The sequence below is a fragment of the Lygodium microphyllum genome, chromosome 25 (assembly GCF_053477565.2).
Source record: "Lygodium microphyllum isolate KBCC chromosome 25, Lygodium_microphyllum_v1.1.10, whole genome shotgun sequence".
Taxonomy (NCBI): Eukaryota; Viridiplantae; Streptophyta; class Polypodiopsida; order Schizaeales; family Lygodiaceae; genus Lygodium; species Lygodium microphyllum.
In genome coordinates, this window is record NC_141159.1 from 9,710,181 (window position 1) to 9,732,102 (window position 21,922).

The following is a 21,922-nucleotide window of genomic DNA, read 5'->3' on the forward strand; positions in this document are numbered from 1 at the left end:
CCATTTGAGCTCGTAAACCAACGTTTGGAATCCCAGAATCTCGAACCGGACTTCAGTTAGCAGGCGAGGTTTCCTTGTATCCCAAAGCAAGCAGACCCTATTCCTGTTGCGGGAGGCCAACAGAGGCTCCACCAATACTTCACGAAGAGTTCTCAACACCAAAGGTAGAAGTCTCTAAAGATGCGCAGGAAAATCAACCACCTCAACCCAAATAGGACATGCTTGCGGAAGTACTTCCTTAAATTCTGCCATAGGTCTCTAGGGGACCATATGTACTAATTAACCATCGATAAACAAAGGGATACATCGCATAATAAAATCACAAACTTGAGGGGAGTGAAAAAGGACTTCGAAGAACCCTTTCGGCCCATCATAAATTTCTTCAACAAGCGGGCCTTGCACTTGTGCTGAAGCATCAGGTTGACCCATCTCAGCACTGACAAGCATAGACTACAACCACGCATGAATTCTAGTGATTAAAGGAGTCCTTCCCGTGAAGTAGAAGATGGCTGATCTCTCATGGAAAGCAGCAATCTGTTATAAAACTAGATTTGTGCCCATGACAGCTACCACATGTTCCCTTGCCGGTAAAGAACTTGCTTTACCCTCATTGGCTTGAGCATAATCCGACATTAGATTATTAGTATTAGGCAGCATACACTGTAAAGGCCCCTTAGACTGAGATCATGAAGCATGAACATTTGGCTGAGGCAAATCCTGAACACACAAGTCCGGTTCATCAACCGACATTTTACGACGCTTACCTTTCTCATCCCCATCCATCAACTATTGAGAATCTTCTCTGGCCGAGTCACCATCTGAATCGACCAAATCATTATCATCCCCATTCCCTATATGTTGGTCAAGAGAAGCCATATCAATACCATTTGACTCTTGCAGGATCTCCATAACCAGGCCTCTGTAGGGCTGCCTAGGTTTGTCCCTCTCTTTTTTTTCGTAATGGATGTTATATTTATAAAGTACTAAACGACAAAAGAGTTACAAAAGTCATGGCAAAGATGCAGAGGAAATTGCCATATGCCAGGGAAGTAAGTCCTCTCGAGCGAGTAAGTTAGAGTGCCGAATGAGATCTATCTGCCAATGCAAGAGACCTTTAAGCCTAGCAATGTGGGGTATTTGGGCCGCACAAATACCCAATCAAAAGGGCTTAGCGAGAAACCAACCACTACTCGCCAAACCGCTGACATGAGTGACCAGATTTTCTTAGTGAGAGGGCAAGAAATAAATCGATGACGGGCCGATTCCACACTGGTGGTGCAAAAGAAACAATTGCCATTGGAGATTCGACGCTTGGAAAGGGCTGAAGCAAGAGGAAGACCACCAATCATCACCCTCCAAAGAAAGACCTTGCATTTGAAAGGTCTTTGTCCCTCTGTGTGTGTGTGTGTGTGTGTGTGTGTGTGTGTGTGTGTGTGTGTGTGTACAGGGGCAGGTCACCTCTCTGATTTGTGCAGGGTCGCGGTCGCGTGCTCCCAGATTATGTCTCTCTCTCTCTCTCTCTCTCTCTCTCAGCACAGCAACATGCACACTGTGGGCGCCCAAGGGCAGCAGACGCAGTGCTGATGGCTGGCCGGGCAGCGGATGAAGTATACCTGCACATGATTTGTATGATCAGGCGCTCCCTCTCTCAGACGATCTCAGTTGTATGCTGGCTAGTGTTTACTGCAGCGGGGTGCCACTCCAGATCTGGATGAGAAACTGAGGTGTGCACAATCATGAGGGTAGGGGCAAGGTCGAATCTGGTGGGTTGTGTCTGCAGCATGGCGAAACGTTATGGGGCAGGAGGTCCACGCGACGGCAGAGAAGGTGACACGCAGATCAGACAAGTGGCGCTAGGGCCTTGCGCACAGGCGACGGCATCTCTTCCATCGGCTCTTCTCTTACACACATACTCTCTCTCTCTCTCTTGGGACTTCTCTCTCTCTCTCTCTCTGTTTCTCTCTCTTTTTTTTTTCGTAAAATATTCTCTCTCTCTCTCTTGGGACTTCTCTCTCTCTCTCTGTTTCTCTCTCTCTCTTTTTTTTTTTCGTAAATGTTTCTCTCTCTCTCTCTCTTTTTTTTTCGTAAAAGGTAATTGTATTAATTACGAAAAAAATACAAGATTACTTGATTACAAGATAGTTGATGACCCTAAGCCATCAGGTGAAGAAGTTCTCTCTCTCTCTCTCTCTCTCTCTCTTTCTGATTACAAGAGACACGAGGGCCCTAGGCCAACGTGTGGGAAAACCCCGTAGTAATGCACTAAAAAAGTTACACCAATCATGGCAACGACCCAGAGGCAATTGCTATATGCCAAGGATGCAAATCCTCCCGAGGGAGCAAGTCGGAGTGTCGGATGAGATCTAGCTGCCAATGCAAGAGCCCTTTAAGCCTGGCAATATGGCGCGGTACATTAGAGGCCGAATCAAAGAGAAAAGCATTGCGCGTGGTCCAAATGTGCCAGCATCCCCAGTATCTGAAAAAGTGAAATAAGATCTTCATATGCAACTGTGGCGGTGTGGGATACTTCGGGCGCACAAAAACCCAGTCGAAAGGAGTTAGTGAGGATCCCACCACAGTGGGCCAAATGTGCGACAAGAGTGACCAGATATTCTTGGCGAGCGGGCAAGAAAGAAAACGATGTCGGGCCGATTCCGCCATTGTGGTACAGAAGAAACAATTGCCATTCGAGATGCGACGCTTGGCAAGGGCCGAGGGAAGAGGAAGACCACCAATCATTACCCGCCAAAGGAAGACCTTGCATTTGAAAGGTGCCTTATTCAGCCAGCCCTCCATCAGCGTTGTCTGCCACCAAGTCAGCGATTTCCGCAGGCCCCAAACAGTATTAGCTTTCTCACCCAGCCATTGGTGATCCTGAATGAGAAGATGATACACCTGATTAGTAGAGGCCTTTTCCAGACTCAACCGGCCTGCAAGGTCCCAGTCCTGCCAAGGGCGATCCACAGCCAGGGCAGGAAAGGGTTGCCTACCCTGAAGCTCCGACGAAAGCTTTCCCCATAAATCACGGTATCCGCGCGGGATCTTGAAAAGTCGCCTAGCAGTCCGAAACGATACGAGGACATTGCGAGTGGCAAGGGTAGCATCCGCAACCGACGTCACACCCAAACGGGCCATGCGGTTAAATCTCAGTCTGAGCTGATGTTTATCTTCCCATGAAAGTAATCTCGATACTGCCAACAATTGCAACTGAAAGGAATTAGTCTGTAAGTGGTCCCCTACCGGGTGCCAACGGGCCTTTTGGAGCACCACTTTCCAAGAGCCGACCAAGTGTAGTAACAAAGCGGAAGAGGGACTGGAAAAACGGGAGTCAGCATTAAGGACATGCCACCAGGAGGCCCGAAGCCGGGTGTTACCATGGCGGAGCCCGCTGTCCTCAAGAAAATAACGGGCTATGATGGTCCACGGGTGATGATCCACACACATGGGACGAAAAAGGGACCAACGGAGAGCTAGCATATGAGCTTCTGCATCCAAAATAGCTTCACCACCCATGCGCTTAGGGGTACATGTATGCGACCATGAAATCCATGAAATGCCTGCCTGCAGTGAATCGTTCTTCCATAGCATGAAACGGATGGGATGAGTGAGAGCCTTCAAAGTAGTAGGCGTCCATGGCAACAATGGCAGGAAATACGTTAGCATTGGGAGCATAATTGACTGGGCCACTTTGAGGCGGACATGGAAGGGCCACGCTTGCAACTTCCAATACATAAACTTCGCCGCCAGTTTTTGTGAAATCCACTCCAGCAGGTCCTTTAGCCGGACATCCACCCCCAATGGGTATCCAAGATGCCTGACAATAGAGCCACGGGAAACCACCTGGCCTTGCCAGCCTAATGACTGTAAATCAGGCTCCGTGCAACTGAGAATGGCTGACTTAAAGGCATTGATGCGAAGCCCAGAGGCCTGACCAAATAGGGTCCAAACATCTAATGCCTGTCGAATGTTGTCCCTGTCCGCCTGCAAAATCATAAAGGTGTCATCAGCCAAAGATTGGCTAATGAAGTGCTGGCCCAAAGGAAGAGACAACCCTGCCAGCTGAACAGTATCTGCCATGGAGGATAACATCGAAAGGACCGGGTGAGTCGCCAGGGCAAAGAAGAGAGGACTCAAGGGACAACCCTGTCTGACTGAACGTGCAAGGACAAATGGCTCTGTAACCCCACCATTGAGCATAACTCTGGAGGAAGCCGCATCACTAATGGTGTAGATCAATCGAGACATCCTGGTACCAAAGCCCATAGCAGACATGAGATCTGCAATGAAAGACCAGTCCACATAATCAAACGCCTTTTCCAAGTCCAATTGAATCAATACCACTTCCTGACCGGAGTGTCGCGCATAGTCAATAGCCATTTGCACATTTAAGATATTATGCAGAATGTTACGGCCCTTAATGAAACCATATTGGAGAGGATGCACAATAGCGGGAAGGTGCTTGTGAAGCCGATTCGCCAGCACTTTGGAGTAGATTTCATACATGGAGCCCATCAAAGAGATTGGTCTCCAGTGTTGCAGCTTTGACGGCGAAGGGACCTTTGGAATCAGTTTGATAAGGCCTTCGGCATGACCCCTGTTTCCCAAACCTGCTGAAAGATGACCACCAATGGCTTTACCAACTGCGTGGCCGAGTTCTGAAAGAATTCATTAGTGAGACCATCCCAGCCAGGACTTTTATCCGTAGGCAGGTGCAACAAAACATTCATAACCTCCTCCTCGCAAATATCCGCCTCCAAAGTGGCTTGCATATCCAATGGAACCTGCTGACGAACCAGATGATAAAAGACCGAGCGAGCATGCATAACCTGGCTAGAAGGCAAGGGAGAAGAACCAAGAAGTTCCATAAAATAATTTCTGCACATATTGACAATGGTCTGCGGATCAGTGACCATGCGACCTTCCGAATCTTGGAGTTTGGTCAGATTGTCGCGAGCCGTAGACGCATGCAAGCCGCGAAAGAACTTATGAGACTGGCAGGCACTATCTTGCAATGTGTCAGTCAAGTTATGCAGCTTGGCCTGCTGATAAGATTTCAACTGAAATACTTGAAGAAGATGGGCCAAACGCGTCTCCAATGACAGCAGAAAATCATCATCTGGGGAATCTAGGAGCAAGGAACGGACCAAAGCTAGTAACTCCTCTGCTGCAGATCGCCGATGGCGACAAAGCGAGGCATGATGGATCCCATACTGCCGAGCAACCCGCTGTACATTAGAGAGCAACCGTGCAAATGAAGGCAAGCCCTCAGAGGCGAAGTCCAGTAAGAACCTCTCAATCAATTGCTGCATATAGCCCTGGAAAATTAAATGCTTCAAATAAGAAGAGTTGAAACGTAAAGGGAGCCTATCCAGCAACTGCATAAAAGGTGCAATAGATTGTGCCCGCATCTCAAGCTGGAGGGGGAAATGATCCGACAAGGCATACTGCTGCAAGACCTTCATTTCCAGCATTTCGGGAAGAAAATCGTCCCCCTGCATGATATACATTCTGTCCAGCCGCGACCAAGTAGTTGCATATTGTGCGGAATGAAAAGTAAACCCTGAAAAAGAAGGGTGAATCCACGACCAAAGATCCTGCTTAAGTACGTGCAAAGCAAAGGAATTCCACACCCGGCTTTCCGGCGCATCCATTACCGAATGCCCTGAAGTGGACTGAGAAGAGTGAACACACATATTGAAATCTCCCATCAAAAACCCCCTTCGGCCAAGTGACATGGAGGCCTGCAAAGTGGACCAAAGATCCCGTCGGGATGCGGGATCATTTGGAGCATAGAGGCCCAATAACCATAAAATCTCTCCTTCAAATAAGACTTGGATTACCAGAAAGCGGCCCTGCACATCATTTTTAATAAGGACAGGCTGATATTTCTCATGGACAATCATCAGCACGCCCGAATAGTGCGTAGCATGGGTGCCTGCATAAAACAGACGGAATCCATGACAATCCACAACTTTTCCTGCTTCACCGTGACTTTTGTGCTCAACTGGACACAATACATCCCACTGGTTCTCATGCAAGACGGTCCACAATGCATGTTGCTTATGGCGAGAGCAAATGCCTCGCACATTCCACGTGGCTATCTTCATATATCTTCAAAAAAGGAAGTCAGGAACGAGGCGCCTGTTGCCTCGATTTCACCTTTTCCGCGAGAGCTTCCAGGACGCCCTCATCCAGAAAATCAGCCAATACTGCAAACGAATTCTGGCGACCTGCTTTAGAGGTAGAAGGGAAATCCACTGCCTTGGGAGTGGGGCGGGGATAACGCCGATCCCAGGGTGTAATCACATTACCTTTGTTATCAAAAGCCAGCTTAGCAGGAGGGCCTTTGGGGCCATCGGTATAGACTTTCCTTGGAGACTGGTTACGGGGGGCAGACGGGGCCGTAGTACGCGCAGCCTGCTGTGAAGTGACCATTTCTTTTCTGCGTGTATACGTGCGCACGGAATCCTGGGAAGCAGCAGGCCCAGGATCCGCCAGGCCTGCATCCAACTTTTTACCTTTTTTGGGACGTGCCTCAATCCAGTCAGTGCGACGGGAATCCAAACCCAGGACCTGTTGTTTGCCTTTATCCATGACATGAGGTGACTGAAGGGCTTCCTGGGGCGGGGCATCAAGCACCATGTCATCCTTGGGCAACACAACCTGGGCATCCTCCGAAGACGGTTGCCTTTCAGGGCATTCAGCCATGAAATGCCCCAATTTACCACATGAAAAGCAGTGTCCCGCAAAGTTGCCCCACTTCAAGCGAAAATGCAAAGGATGCATGCCTGAACAATTGAGGCGAAGCCACGCGGGCCTTTTCCTGGCCGTGTCCCATAACATGCATAAACGGTTGTGGTTCATTGCCCTGAGGCTTGGGGGAACCAGCACTGTTCCCACAACCGCCATCGCATCCTTCAACATTGGCCAATAGACCGCCGGACAATTTTCCACTTTCACCCACACCGGGCATTCTCGTTGAAGCAGACGCTGGAAGTCGGCCATAGGGCGCCATGGTACAACATGGACCAAGCGGCGATCAAAGAATAGTGGCAACTTGGACAGGAGCTCATCTCGATGTGTTTCCGATTTCAACAGCATCTCATAAAAGCCACGAGGTCCAAGGAAGATCTCCTCAACACACTCCCCTTGCAATAAATGGTGCATCCACTGGCGAATATGCGACAGCACTGGGATCCTGCCAGTGAAGAAAAGTATAACTGCACGATCATAAAATACCGAGAAGGATCGCAAGACTGATTTGGGGTCCACCGTGGCTTCCAGCACATCATCCATTCCCGCTTCAGAAAAAGATTCAGTATTATGCTGGACATAATCGCCAAGCAGAGATTGGCAAAGTCTAGCAAATGCTCCCAGTCAATTTCCTGCGAATCCACAGGATCAGAGGCCACTTGCGCATAGGTACGTTCCTGAGGACCCATAGGCTCATCAGAAGTATGCTTGGAGCGTTTGCCGGCAGGCGGCAGTTCAGAATCCGGCAGTTCAGAACCCGCAGGCAGCTCCTCCGTGCATGGCACCATATCCTCGGGCTCCTCTGCATCGGAATCAGGGCCAAGGGCTGCCACCGTCCGGTCGAGAAAATCCATATCCAGGCCAGCCATACTGCTGTCTTCTCGCTCGCACACACTCTCTCTCTCTCTCTCTTTCTCCCTGTGCAAGTCCCGCAGACCTGCAAAATCAGGGAACCACCCGGGGTAACGGGTCAGGCACCGGTGAGGCGTCAACGCGGCTGGAGCAGCCCTGTTCGTTGACGCAGAGCTGTCAACCACGGACGGAATGCTCTGCACCGGTCAATCGTGGACGGGGCAGGCGTCACGGGGTCAGGCAGAAGGCAGACTGCGAGGGGTAAATGCGAAGGGCGCTGCTCGCTGGCACAGAACCAGGGACCAGCGGCGGAAGTGGCAGGCAGATGGCGGGCGTCCACGGGGCCTGGCGATAGAGGGCGTAGGTTAGGGCGACGGCCGGAGGCGCGAGACGCAGGCGAAATGGGGCGATGGGGCGCAGGATAGGGCGACGGCAGGGGGCGCGAGGCACAGGTCACGCGGGCAACAGCAACAGGTCGCGCAGGACGGGGCGACGTCAGGGGCCCCTGTCGCAAGGTCAAGACGGTGTCTCGATAGGTCAAAACGGCGGCAGCAGGGAACGACGCGCAGGGGGCGACCCCATCTCCATTGCGTCACGCTCGTCGGCAGGTCGCGTCTCTCTCTCTCTTCTCTCTCTCTCTCTCTCTCCTCTCTCTCTCTCTCTCTCACTCACTCCTCTCTCTCTCTCTCTCTCTCTCTCTCTTTGTGGTTTCCAAGGAGATTTACTTCAGTAGACACCATTCAGAGATGTGTTGAGATTGCTCTATCACAAATGTTAATATTCTTTCTTTCTTTCTTTCTTTCCTTTTTCTTTTGTGAGAGTGTGTAAATTAATGTATAGAAATATTTACATCAGGCCTCCAAGCCAATGAAACTGAATGGCAATAAGTCCCATGAAGCCAAAGGCTATTAGAACAACATAATATGAGAACACAAACTTTCTAAACGGTTATCAAGCCCCACTCTGGAGGAACAAATGAAGGGGGATTGTCAAGAGGGCACAATAGGTGAGTGAACAAAATTCATGCATGGAGCAACTACCTCTTCAATTATGAGGCTAGTTGAAATCATAGAAGAAATCTCCCATAAAAGCAAGCCTTGCACTTGTCCCACATGGCCACGGATACTTGAGGCCGAATCAAATATAAACGCATTTAGAGTCTGCCAAATGTTCCAAAGACCAGTCCATAGCATGAAGTGAAAGAGACATGGATGATGAGATTGGCCATGGAAGGCAACATGCCAAGGACTCAAGAATGGACATGCATTCTCCGACGTGTAAACAATGTCGACCCTTTGGAAATAATGTCCCAAACCTTTCTGGCAAAGATCAACCAGGGTCTCATGACAAGTAGTACAAACTATACATTTGCTATGGATGTCTTTTGAGCCAGCAACACATTGCCAGTGGGAAGATCCCCAATGAGAAGCCTATAGAGAAACTTTTCCTTGATAGGGAAACTTAGACTTCCATAAGTGAAATAGCCTGTCATGCCACTTAGCCACACTATCCCGAACTGACCAAACTTTATTATTTTCCTTAGCGACGGATCTCTTATCCTCTTATCATTTTTGATAGATTTGATTGGCTGATTGCTTTATCGAATCTTGGGGTTTTAGAAAGGTCCAATTGGACCATGACAATAAGTACATGAGAGCAAGCAAGGGAGAGTGCCTTTGAAGCCTCTCCTCCAAGGTCGACTAGAACAGCCTATAACCTCTTGGTATTTGGAAGTATTGGTGAACACGGCGAAAAGAATAAACCCTCACCCGAATTGTGATAAGTGTATCCTCGATAATCATCAAGCTCTGTCTCACCATCTTGTCAATTTTAGCCCCTTATAGTTGCTTGTTAGGCTAGTCGAGCAACCTGGATGTAGCCAAAACCTATGCTTGCAAAGAATTCGCTTCCTTTTTGAAATCTCAAGGGCACCAAGTAGTAAGGGGAAGACTCTCTTGCCAAGATGGAATCAAGTGGGTGAGAAGAAAAGGCTTGGAAGTTTTAAATGGTTGGAACTTAGAATATTCTACAACGAAGCTTGGAAAGTAGTGCACCCATGGGAAATGCCAACATCTTCCATAAAAAACCAGGCAACAACAGTCAAGGATGATTCTGAACACACAACCTTCAAATGAGCAAAGCAGCCGTCTCTCTTCTGTATGTGCATGTATGTTTCTCTCATGGTTGTCAAGGAGATCTACTTCAGCAAACACCATTCAGAGATGCATTGAGATTCCTCTATCAGAATCCTATCCTGATATTATAAGATGGTAGAGAGCGAAGTGCTCTTACACATGGAGATTACATTACCTTCTTAATTTCATTTGTTCATTGTTGATGAGATCTATCTCCCGGTTTATTTTGGGCTACATTAGACATACACCCAATTTGTTTGCATACATCTTGTTGAATCGACAACAAACCTTTGTGATATTTTCACATATTCAATTCAGCAATTACAAGGGGGATAATGAGCACTAGCAGTTTTGTAGTAGGTGAGGGCTTAGGATTATACGGTGCTGTGTGGATAGGAATTGCATGTGTTGTGTTGCATCGAAGGTGAGCTTGTCACAATTCCATCATGTTGGAGAAGCAATGGAACAAGTTCAAGGTGATGATGGGCACTAGTAGGTTTGTGGTAGGTGAGGGATTGGGTTTTTGGAGTTATTATAAAGGATGGAAGGCAAATGCAAAATAAGCTCTAAACTTTTTAGTACATAGGTCCTTTGCTAGTAGCTTGATTTATGAAAGTCTAAAGAGCTAGTTAATGCAAGGAGCATATAGAGTAACCATTAGGTTTAGCCAGGTCATAGTTGCATTGCGCATGCATGTGGAACCACATTGTACGATTTGTACAATATGGTAATACCCCCTAGGAGGGCCCCTGGGGTGGGGGGGTTTCAAAGTTATGAACTTTGGACACTTTGTAGCCCTTTTTGATGCAGTCCGTCTCATGTACTTGCCCTGATCTTTTCAAGGTCTTAAGTACTCACGTCAACTGATAAAGTCTACCCATACATGTACCTCTAAGTCATGTCTATTGCCACCTCTATCTCTACCTGTACCCCTTATGCCTACCTGTATCCCTACCTGTGCCTTCTTTGCATCTACTCCTTCAAGGAGTGTATAGTGTGCGTTGCTACTAAAGGTTAACTTCTTAGATGTTTTAGAATAACTGTACGAAAAGCTGAATTTTATTCTGTACATTTAGTGCTGTACAAGGATGCATACTAACACACTGCATGAATTAAATCTATGATGATGATCCACTTTGCCTAGTCATTGAGAATTGTATTTGTAGGGTTGTTCTGTCTTGAAATCCTTTGTGTTGAACAAGAACTACTATTTTCCAGAACTATTCATATATATAAAATCTCTTAGTAAACTTGTTTTTCACTGGGTGTTGCTTCCAACAAGTTTTTGGTAAATATAGAGAAATCTGAAAGTTCGAGGGACTGATGTTATTTTGCATGTAGCAGATACATGCTTTCCAGGGCAGGGGTACAAAGGCATGCTATCATTAAAAAGCTTGCAGGGGAGGATATTTGCAACGTTGATGAATTCTTAAAAGTTTTCTCTCGGCTATCTCGAGGATCTCGTGTGCCTTTGGAGTTCATCATTTATTCTGACAGACATAGAAGCAAGGTACACACCTTGTTGGCTGTATGTGCATACCTGAGCTTTTATTTCGTTATACATTTATTTCTTGATCTTCTTTCACAAACCCAAGGATTTGTTTAGTTTTGTCCTGAATGACTCTCATGTCTTCGAGATCAATCAGTTATGGATGAGTAACTTACTGGTCCTCACCTATGGAACAACCCTTTGCACAAAAAATGCACTTGATTGAATGATGGTTTTGCCATTATGTCAACCTACCCATATAAACAAAGTTTCTGAATGTGAGTGGTAGTCAACTTTCTACTCTTGATAGGTACATGTCTATGATCTTGAGGTAAGGTTGCCCTAATGGCACAATTACTTGCATCTATTTCGAACACTTAAGGGTGATTAGGATCAATAAGTGCTGATGTAGGTGCTTTGTGTAGCTTTAATTGACCGGCCTTTAAAGTCCTCTCCCATGGTTGTCAGGTACCAAAAGGATGATATGGTACCGTAGGATAAAATATGGTACTAAATGGTATCTTATGTTGTTTTAAGGTACAATACAACAATGATACGTTATACTCTTCCAAAAGCTAAATAAAACCTATATTTTTTGACAAAAGGTTGTAGGGAAGTTTGTTGTATCTTAAACAATATAATTGTGTGAGAGAATCACATTAGTATGAGAAGCATTTCAGTCATTCCAAAGTGCAGATCGGATTGGAAAAGAACTATCCATTAAGTTGGTACCTTATGGTACTAATATGTAAGGTATGAAACCTATAGTATGAACCCTTTCGTACGTGGTACCAGTGGAACTATGCCCTCTCCATATCCAGGCTGATTCGACTGACAACCTTGCCCTTCAAAGTTTCAAAGATGTTGGCCAATGTCAAAACAATTTTGAATATGTCCATCTTGATTCTCTTAAAGAACGTAAGTCCTAGGAAACAGTGAAGGTTTGAGTGAAGTTTTTTAAATGTCTAGACAACTAGCCATTTTAGTATCTCTTGTATGTGACTTTGTCTTAAAGCCCACAACACAATCTTTAGGTGCAAAATACAATCCTCCAAAGTTTGAACCTTGGAGTGATGCTCAATCGAAAGGTTAAGACAAAAGATTCATTTTCATAGTGCTCATGCTAAGCTAAAAGAAGCAGTGCAATAGAGCTTCTCAAGAATATGTAGCTAATGATAACGAATATGTTGATCAATGTTAAAATTTGCATATGGAAAGAGTTTTAAAACATTCTATTAACATATTTGTGAAGAGACTTTTATAATCAGTACATATTCAACAAATGTTGGTCTTAGGGGGATCGACCAATTAACCTTTGGTCACCTGTCCCCTCTGACCTATTGTTGGAGCAGCCACTGTGCCCCCTCCCTTGTCGGTCCCTCCCCTTTCCCCTCCTCGTCATGTGCTTCCCCCCTTCCCTTCCGATTTTGGCTGCCTACCCTCTCCCCCCTTAGAGGCACAGGCCCCCTCATTCTTGAGTGTTGCTGCTGACTGTGGTGTTTTGTGGTTAGCTTCCATGCCTCCATCTGCCTATTACCTAAGCCATCATTCCCATTTAGGCAGCACACCTCTGTAATGTGAGTCCCCTCCCTTCTCTTGCTTTGGATAATCTACTCTCTTCCTCCTCTTCTTGGTTGAGGTTTCTCCCCCACACCCCACAGCCCACACTCCCACCCACACAAACTCGAACAATCCACTCCATTTCTCCTCTTCTTGGTTGAGCTTCTGCTCGACACCACACCCATACAAAAAGCCACCCTCCCTCTTCCTCACCCCCATGAAAAGAAGAAAATAAAAGAATAAGAAAAAATAAAACAATGCATCACTAAAAACCCAGGTCATTGTTTGTAGGCAAGGATGCACTCAACGCATTCAATGAATACAAATAGGCAGACATTGATACTGCGGGTGATAGCACCCAAGTCTACAACTTTGTACGCTGTTCCATCCAGCAACTTTAGTCAAAAGGGCAAAAGCAGACAGGTATGCCAGGGCTGCGGTCTTTGTACAGGTTGTCTCAGCATGGTGAGCCCAGCTTCGTCATTGGATTCAAACCTTCCCCATTGGTAGCTCGTGCATCGGGGAGGTCACATTGTTGAGACATGGCATATTCATGGTTAATCTTAACTTCAAGGAGGCCACAAAGAGGTTGGTTAGCAACTCCCTGGTGGCGTTTAGGAAGGGAGTTATCTACTTGTTGCCATGGTGCATCAAATTTCTTTAACTTTTAGCTTCACCACTGATTCCCAAAGCTTGTGTTGATGCTCCTCTTTTTTTGGGCTTGTGGTGGAGTTCCACAACCCGGTGGAGGGCTTTGGTGGCCTTTTTGTTGCTGTATTGCTGCTCTCATGAATAGTGGTAGAAAACAGGACAATCTACGAGAAGTTTATTGGTATTGGGCAGCCCAATCATTATCTGCGTTGATGTGAGTTTGGTCGTCAAGCGGTGGTGTGCACTTGGGTGGTGGAAGGTTGCCTAACAGGAGACCACCCAAAGACATCCTACCACTGTGATGAACCATACTTGCTCACTGCATCTAATGTTGCCATGGCAAGGGTATGGTGATAGGATAGAGTTACTAGCTTTAGTCGAGCTTTCAGACTATAGGAGGTGCCCATTTGCATAGCACTTTGCCACCGCAGGGATAAACATCACCTTGCCCCTGTTCTCTCATCCACCACCGAAAACATGCACATGCTCCTTTTGTGACATTCTCACTGTGCATTGGTTATGGTGAATGTCTTTCGCTGGTGTTCCTAACTAGTCTCTATCTAAACTTGAAAACCATTTGTTTGACCCAGCAGCTCCAGCCAAGCACTAGGACTGTAGGAGGTGGCCCATTTGCATAATACTTTGGCATGGGGGAGATCAACATCATCTTGCCTCCCTTCTTGTATTCACCTTCACCAAAAGCTTGCACACCCTGTGTCCCTTGTCTTCCTCTCGGTGCATTGGTCATGACCATTCTTTCTCCCTGGTGCTCCCAACTAGTCTTCATAAGAGGTGCAAGATGGCTTGAGAATTGCTGAATAGTGTTAGAACTGAATACTTACAGTTTCTCTGTATTCTTTTGGTAAAATTATGTTTCAATATTCCTGCTATTAACACATCCTTTTAGATTGGCTATTCACTCTGCTATTGTCCTTTTGATGTACTTAGCTACTCTTTGTAGGCCTTTCTTTGTACTGTATATATTTACCTAGAGGAGGGGGTTCCCTTCTGAGGTGTCATCGATAGAATCTTTCTTTTCTCTGGAAAGGCAAAATATATTTTTGAAAGAAAATTATAATCGAAAGTGGTCTTCCTTCTTGTCAATGACAACCTTTCTGCAGGCTGCATTAGAGAATAATCCCTGTCTAGGAGTAGAAGCAGTCATAAATGGAGTCTAATAAGGGACTGATTGAAAAGCCAGTCTGCAGGCTTTAGTGCTGAAACATATATGCTCAATGTCTGCCTTTATTTGATGTGGTTGACACAAAATGGACCAAGTGTACCATTCGCATTTAATTTATCCCAAGAAAATTCCATGTGACAAGAAAACATATATTGGGGATAAATTTTGGAAGATGTCTCAGCTAGTGGTTTCCGTTATTTTGTGTCTTTTATTGATGACCATTCTAGGAAGCTATGGATCTACTTGGTTAAGCAAAAAAGTGAGGCACTGGATGCTTTTAAAAGGTTTTATGCATTGGTTAATACTCGAAAAGGCCTAAAGTTAAAATGCATAAGAATAGATAATGGGGGAGAGTATGTATCTAAAAAATTCAATAAGTTTTGTGAAGACAATGGGATTAAACGAGAGCTTACAGCTCCTTACAATCCAATCAAAGCAGCATGTTTCGTTAAGAATTGCATTGCTCAGGGTGTCATTTGGGACCGCATCAGATTCTAGATCAGATTGTCACAAGCAAGAACTATTCTTATATTCTTTTGCTAGATGCTTTAGAAGGCGGGGCTGAGGTCTCTAGTTAAAACAGAATTCAGGAGCAACCATTTTAGATGAAGGTGCTGGCTAACTAGGTCCAGAGACAATTACACAAGGGGCCTTTAGCCCCTTAATAATAATTCTAGGGATCTCAGCTTTTGTGTTTGGTTTAGTACTTTGGTTTTGGTCTTGAGTTCTGGTTTTAGGTTTGTGGGCCTGTTGAGCTGTGGGTTCTGATACTTTAAGATGTAGTTAGTTTAGACTTCTCGGTCTAGCCAGCTTCCCTGATCAGGTTTAGAGTAATTGCAACGTTAAATATTGGAAATGCCTGGCATCAGGTGTGTGAGATTAAGTGTCTGGATTGTTCACGGATCTTTCAAATAGCATCACTGAGCCATAGATGTAAGTCAGGGGAGCACAGTGATATTGTCTAGTGCAGGAATGCAAGATCAATTGGCTGTGAGTAATCTATTTTGATGTGTTAAGTTCTGTATTTATGAATTGCTTTCACTTTTGCAGTCTGTTCTAGTGACAGTGGATAGGCATGAATGGTATTCTGTTCCTCAATGGTATAGACGAGATGATACTACAGGGATCTGGCAAATAACATCTGCAATACCATGCCCTGCACAAACGCCTCTTGCTTTTGTTGACTATTCCGTGGAGAAGCCAACCTCACAGGCAGTTTTTTGCATTACAAGGGAGGAACAAAACTTGGATGGGGAGCCTGTAGATGATGCCAGCAGTAAAGAAAAAGAGTTTGGGATTTTGTCTAGCCTTGATCCAACAGGAGTATCTGAAAACCAAACCACAGAAGGAAATGATGATAGTGCTGAAAGAGCAGAGTGCAAGAGAAGACGTGTACAGGAAGAATTTCCTGAGACTAATATTGATACAGCAAAGTATAAGGTGGAGCATAGGGATGCTGCAGCTACTCCAAATGTTTCAATTGAGACTTTTGAAACAGTTGATGATATGGGGGATGCCATTGCAAACAGTGCTTCCTGTGCAGAGAATGTCATTGAACCAACACTAGTGATGCTTGAGGTGAAAAACTTCTTTTAAGCCTTTGGTTATGCTGCAATTTTGTATTGCTGAATAATATGCACTTTTTATATCATAAACTGAATTGAAGGCCTACATTTTCCATCTTCTTTACAGGTCCATATACCACCATCTGTGATGCTGGATGGTGTGCATGCACAAAATTTCTATGGGACAGGTGTTATTGTTCATCATTCGCATGATTTGGGATTGGTGGTTGTGGACAGAAACACAGTGGCAATAGCAGTATCTGATGTGATGTTGTCATTTGCAGCTTACCCTGTTGAGATTCCTGCTGATGTAAGATAAAGCATGTAAACTTGAAGGTTCTTTCTGCTTCGTTTTCCCACCTTGTGGAGTTCACTATGCACCATAGTGCTTATTGATTTCATAAGAATGTAGATGTATGGATGTTAATATAAGTCTCTCTCTCTTTCTTTTGTAAAGAGTGAAGGCATAGGTCATTTTGGTCCATAGTGGCATGGCATTGAGCAGCTGAACAGTGACGCTCTAGCCTATCCCTGCCTATGACACACTAAAATATTGGCAGATGTATCAGATTCCTAGTGTTCATCTCTCTTGGCTATTTGTTCTTTCCCAGCTTCGTCTTCTTCTTCTTCTTCTTGTTCTTCCTTTTTTTTTTTGTTTGAGTTATGTTTTCTTTACCCTACTTGGGAAACACAATAGCTCCTTTAGTTTCAGATGTATCTATTTTTGTCTCACAGGCTGGACTGGCCTGTTCTAAACGTTGTACAACTTTCTTTCTTCTTGTTCTTGCTCTTTGCCCCCTCCCCTTGATCGTACTGTATGTTTAGGTGCTACAGGCCATCTTGGCATTTTGCAGGAGTTACTATACCTTTCTTTCTTTCTTTTTCTCTTGCTTACCTGTTTAGCAGCACCTTTATGCTACTCTCCTCTCTTCCCTGAAATTCACTTGGACACGGTGCTAGTATTGTTTAGCAGGTTATGGGCTGTCTTGCCTAAAGCCTGATGTTGATATATGCATCATTGAATTGGCCAATGGGAGTGATCCTATCCTTGGCATGCATGTGGAAACACATTGGTAGCAATTCAGCCCACCTCGATATTCGAGGATCCACTTCTCATGAGCCAGTTGTTACATTGAGCATATGAAGCAGACCCTAGATATCAGCCCTACACTGTGGCTTGAGGACCTCACTTCTCTTATTAGTTGGGATATACACACATGAGCAATGATCATCTCCTCACACAAAGGGCAGATTTACCCCACCATGCAGGGACTGTGTTAGAAAATTGTTGGTATGACAAGGAGTGTAGTACTATGCAAGCATGGCCCCATAGAGAGAGAATGATAGGTAGCTCACACATTACCAGTTATGTGACATATTTTAATGCCTTAATGTCTCAATAGACGGAAGTCTTTTGTAGGTTGAGATTGCAGAGGCTTGGAGGATTTTCCAAGAGCATTGACATGTGAATGTTTATTACCTCACCAAATGTTTGGCATACATATGGCCATCCCTTTTACCATGTACATAAATCAACCCACACTTCCTCGCTCTGAGAGCCTTGGTCTACTATTTCAGCCTTTTTATATATTCGCGGCCATTGGTGAGGAGAGTTGAGCATAGAGATAGATAAGATCTTGCTGTTTTCTGGGTTCTTGTAAGGAATGGGATACAATACCATGGGTTAGACTATTACAGTGACTGGAAGAATTAAGAGTACTATAGAGTTGATATCGGGACTTCACACTGTATAACAAATTTATAGGCCAACTACATGCATTGTGGGATGCTAGAGGTAGCCCTAAGTAAGATTTTTGTGAAGCAGGGATGTCCTCTCTCACTGAAACTCTTTAGATCATAGTTATGAGAACTGAGGGAAATTAAAAGAGAAACAAAAACAGAAGCAAAAATGCCCTTGACAAAGCTTTGGACTTTCGGGGAGTTTCCAGTGAATGTAGGGATGAGAAAGGTAGAACTTTCTACAGGAATCCAAATAGAAATGCGAATGTTGAAATCCCAAGAAAGTGGATCTTGGAGTTGCTTCGAGTTACCATTGTTTCGATCATCCATTAAAAAAGATTATCAGTTTTAGTTGATAGGATTGCTGGGGCAAGAGTACATTTTCAGGAATGTTGATGCTGGTTTTGTCAACTTATAACATTATGCAGATTCCATATAATCGAGGGGGATTACACCACCATCTTGATGCCCTTCTTGCTTTGTTCTTAGAAAGGAAGCCCACCATGGATCTAGAGACAGATGAATTTCTGGACCTTTAATATCTTAACTAGTTGGGTTGCTTGTCGCTGAGCACCATAGTTTATCTAATGGGTTGCTACAGTGGAGGAGAATCCTCCTATGTGTTGTGTGGGGCCACCTTCTTTGGACCCACCCAGGTTCTCCATGAGGAGGCCCATACATAGATTCACATGAGGATTTGTGGCCTTGCTGCCCTAGAGAGAGAACCCCCCCCCCCCCCCCCCCCCCCCCCCCCCCACAGTTGGTAAATCAGAAATCACACATTTGCATTCACATAGCACTGAGCAAAGTCCATTGAAGGGAAGTTGTATGTCTCCATGTGTAAAATTACACCACTCTCCATCCGTTTATGTGTACATCTATGATCTTAGGAAGTCCAAGTGTATAGATTCCTTTTTCCAAAACATGAAGTAGATGGAATGTGTGACATCCCGCAATGTAGTCTTTGACTAAGGCAAGAGGCCATGCTTGTGATTTCCAATAAACAAAGTTGTTTGCAATACAAGCTGAAATCGAAGCATGCAGTTGCTTGGGTAGGACATGCACCCACAGATAGCCTAAGTGTCTTGTAATGCTATGTTACCACCTTTCCTTGCCAACCCAATACTAGTAAATTTTTTTTCCATGCAACTTATGACAGCTGATTTGTGCATTTAATGCACTGTCTTGAAGCTTGAGCAAATGATTCCCTTATGCCAATGGTTTTGTGAATATTGTGCAACTAAGGACACTAATTCATGTAGTCATATGAATTAGTATCCAATTGACCTGCAAAAGTGACATTGGTGGTACAAAATTTGATTGCAAACTACTACACATTGTAGACAATGTGTAATACATGCAAATCTTAGTTCAAAACTTGTATGATCTGTTCTATGAAGCCTCAACCATATCCATACCCAATCTCAGTGCTTTGCCCTAACCTTGGCGTGCCTAAGTTACTGTCAAGTTGAGTACATTTTCACTTACACATTTGACATGAACTGCTGCATAGCACATCAGTATTCAATTCATGGCTAGAACCAAAGGGAATTTGTTGAGGGTCAAATGACCTTGTTGCCTTAAGTGCTGTAAGTGAAGGAAAGTGTGTATAAGATGCTCAAGGGCAGAGTTGTTCAACGATTGATGGCTGTTGTGGGAGTGGGTTGAGGGAGTAGTCCAAGTGTGATGTCCATTGGATATGGATCTTGAGTGCTGTAACCACTGGTTATAGTTGAGATGAGATTGAAAGTGGAAGGGCAGCAGGCTGGAAACCAAAACATAGCAGTCTCTAGGATGGGAATTGGTAAATGCAACAATGCAACCGCCTAAAGATAATGGTAGCCGATGATTGGCAGTATTGGGAGGCTGGACGATAGCTGTAGGAGGAAAATCTCATGCAAATTGAGCATGCACTGCAGTAAACACAAGCTATATGATGCTGAGAAGCGGTTGGACAGCAAGGCAGCAACAGTGGACACCATACCAAGGGGTGATGATTGTCAAAAGATGATGTACCAGTGAGACAATAGGGTTTGCGGGGAGGAACACGGAGTGAACTCGGCACACATGGAGAAGAGAAGAGAAGAGAGAAGAAACTCTGATGAATGGAATGAAGTTCTGAATCATGGAGTGAATGTGATACAAGGGAACAAGGGTGCCGTAGCACAAGGAAGATGATGAAGACCGACATGAACCACGAACCACAATGTCCTCTTGAAGGGGTGTGAGAGTATTGGAGAGGCAGGAGAGAAGAGGTGACGGACTGAATGAATCAGCCATGAGGAATGAATGAGAGAGTGGCCTATAAATAGGCACACTCAGTCTAGGATGGCTCCTCTTTTGGGGGCTGCAAACCCTAAATGCAAAATGCAGAAATGCAAAAAACGCAAATTGTGGGTGAAGGGTTTCTCAACACCCCCTCTCAGGCCCAAAAAGGGGAACAAGAGAAGAGTGAGGTGGAGATGCAATGCTACATGCTGAAGAATGCTCGTGCAGCAGGTGCCACTTGAATAGTGTCCCTCGTGTGGAAATTGTTCACTTGCCCAAGTGCCCTAGTACAAAGATGATGAAAACATGCAATGCATAGGAGGAATATCGGACTTTGTGTGGTGCCGAGAACCATAAGGATATACCCGTACTCAATCTCGGGAGGTGGCTCCATGCTGACCAAGTGACCAAGGCAAGAAGATGTAGAGGACCCCTAAGATCCAAGATTTCCATCGCAAAGGAAACTTGTAGTAAGAATAGTAGATAGTGTCATGAGGATGTGAAAATTTGATGCTTTGCTTATGTTTAATTGACATTTGATTAAAGGATTAATCAAATATGCAATTAAAAGATGCACATGTGTTGTACATGTGAGGTGCAAGCTACTTTTTCACAGTTGAAGGCCGAAGGATCCTGTGAAAAAGATGGGTGTCAAAGGCAAAAGTTGTAACAAGTTACACTTGTTAGATTCTAGGTGAATTTTCGTGTCAGTTTGCCCCTAGGACCATTAATTGGCCATTAAGTGTTAGTGGTGACACTAGGGACTAGGCATTAATTAATGGATTAATGCTTGTCCAAGGGTCAATTAATGCATGGGACCACTTTGGGTTGCAAATGGCCTAGCCAATTAATTTTTGGATGGGCAAGGTCAATTTTCTGGGCATATATTAAGGGCTGAATTAATTTTCAGAATTAATTAACTCTAAAAATTAATTAAATGCTTGGAAATTGCTGAAAATGGATTAAAAAAGCTGCCACTTGGCAAAACTTTCCCATGCAAGTGGGGGAAAGGCTAAATAGGGCTGAAGGGAGAGGGAAATCTCGTTTTCTCATTTTGGAGCTGTTGGAAAGAGGTGTTGGACTGTTGCTGCCAGCTTTTGGGGCCATTTCCCAGCCATTGGAGACCATTTTGGTGATGGAGATTGCATATTCTTGACCTTGGGAAGCTGGCAATTGCTGCTGATGCACTTTCTCCTGAAGATCACAGTCTCTGATGCTCCTATTGTTGTTGGTGCATCCGTTTGGGGCTGGTATAGCAGGGCAGCAGCTGATTTTGATCAGTTCTTTGCGACAAATTTCAGAATTTTCTCTCTCTACAGCGTTCTCTCTTCTCCTTCAGCCTATGCTCAGCCATTCTCAGCAATTCTTAGCCATTCGGAGGAGATCTCAGCCATTTTTGGTAGGCTGATCTGTAATTTCTGCAGTAAACCCTAATTTACAACAGTAATTAGGGTTTAGCAGCCACCTTGGGATCCGTGCCAGAGATTGAAGGCTCAAGGGACTGAAATTAGCAGCTGATAATTGAAGATTATCAAGGGATTTCACGAGCCAGCCCATCCCGAATTGATTTGGGGTAGCATTTGGCCAGCCAAGGGTTAAATTGGAGAAGAAATCCTGGATCAATCAAGGGGCAAATGACCCAAAAGGCTTGCTGGTCATTTATGACAGCAAGAGCAATTGGTTAGCTGGAGAAGATTGAAGAATCTCAAGTTGTACTCCTTCCAAT

General features: G+C 44.9%; 1 protein-coding gene across 1 annotated transcript in view; it reads left to right on the top strand.

Annotated features, from left to right (window-relative positions):
- The window catches only part of DEG7 (DegP protease 7), a 322,546-nt gene that overhangs the window by 183,497 nt on the left and 117,127 nt on the right, over positions 1-21,922 (top strand). The window contains exons 14-16 of the mRNA XM_087666495.1: positions 11,085-11,250; positions 15,674-16,201; positions 16,316-16,498. Coding sequence (XP_087522621.1) covers positions 11,085-11,250; positions 15,674-16,201; positions 16,316-16,498 — 877 coding nt within the window. The remainder of the gene's footprint in view (positions 1-11,084; positions 11,251-15,673; positions 16,202-16,315; positions 16,499-21,922) is intronic.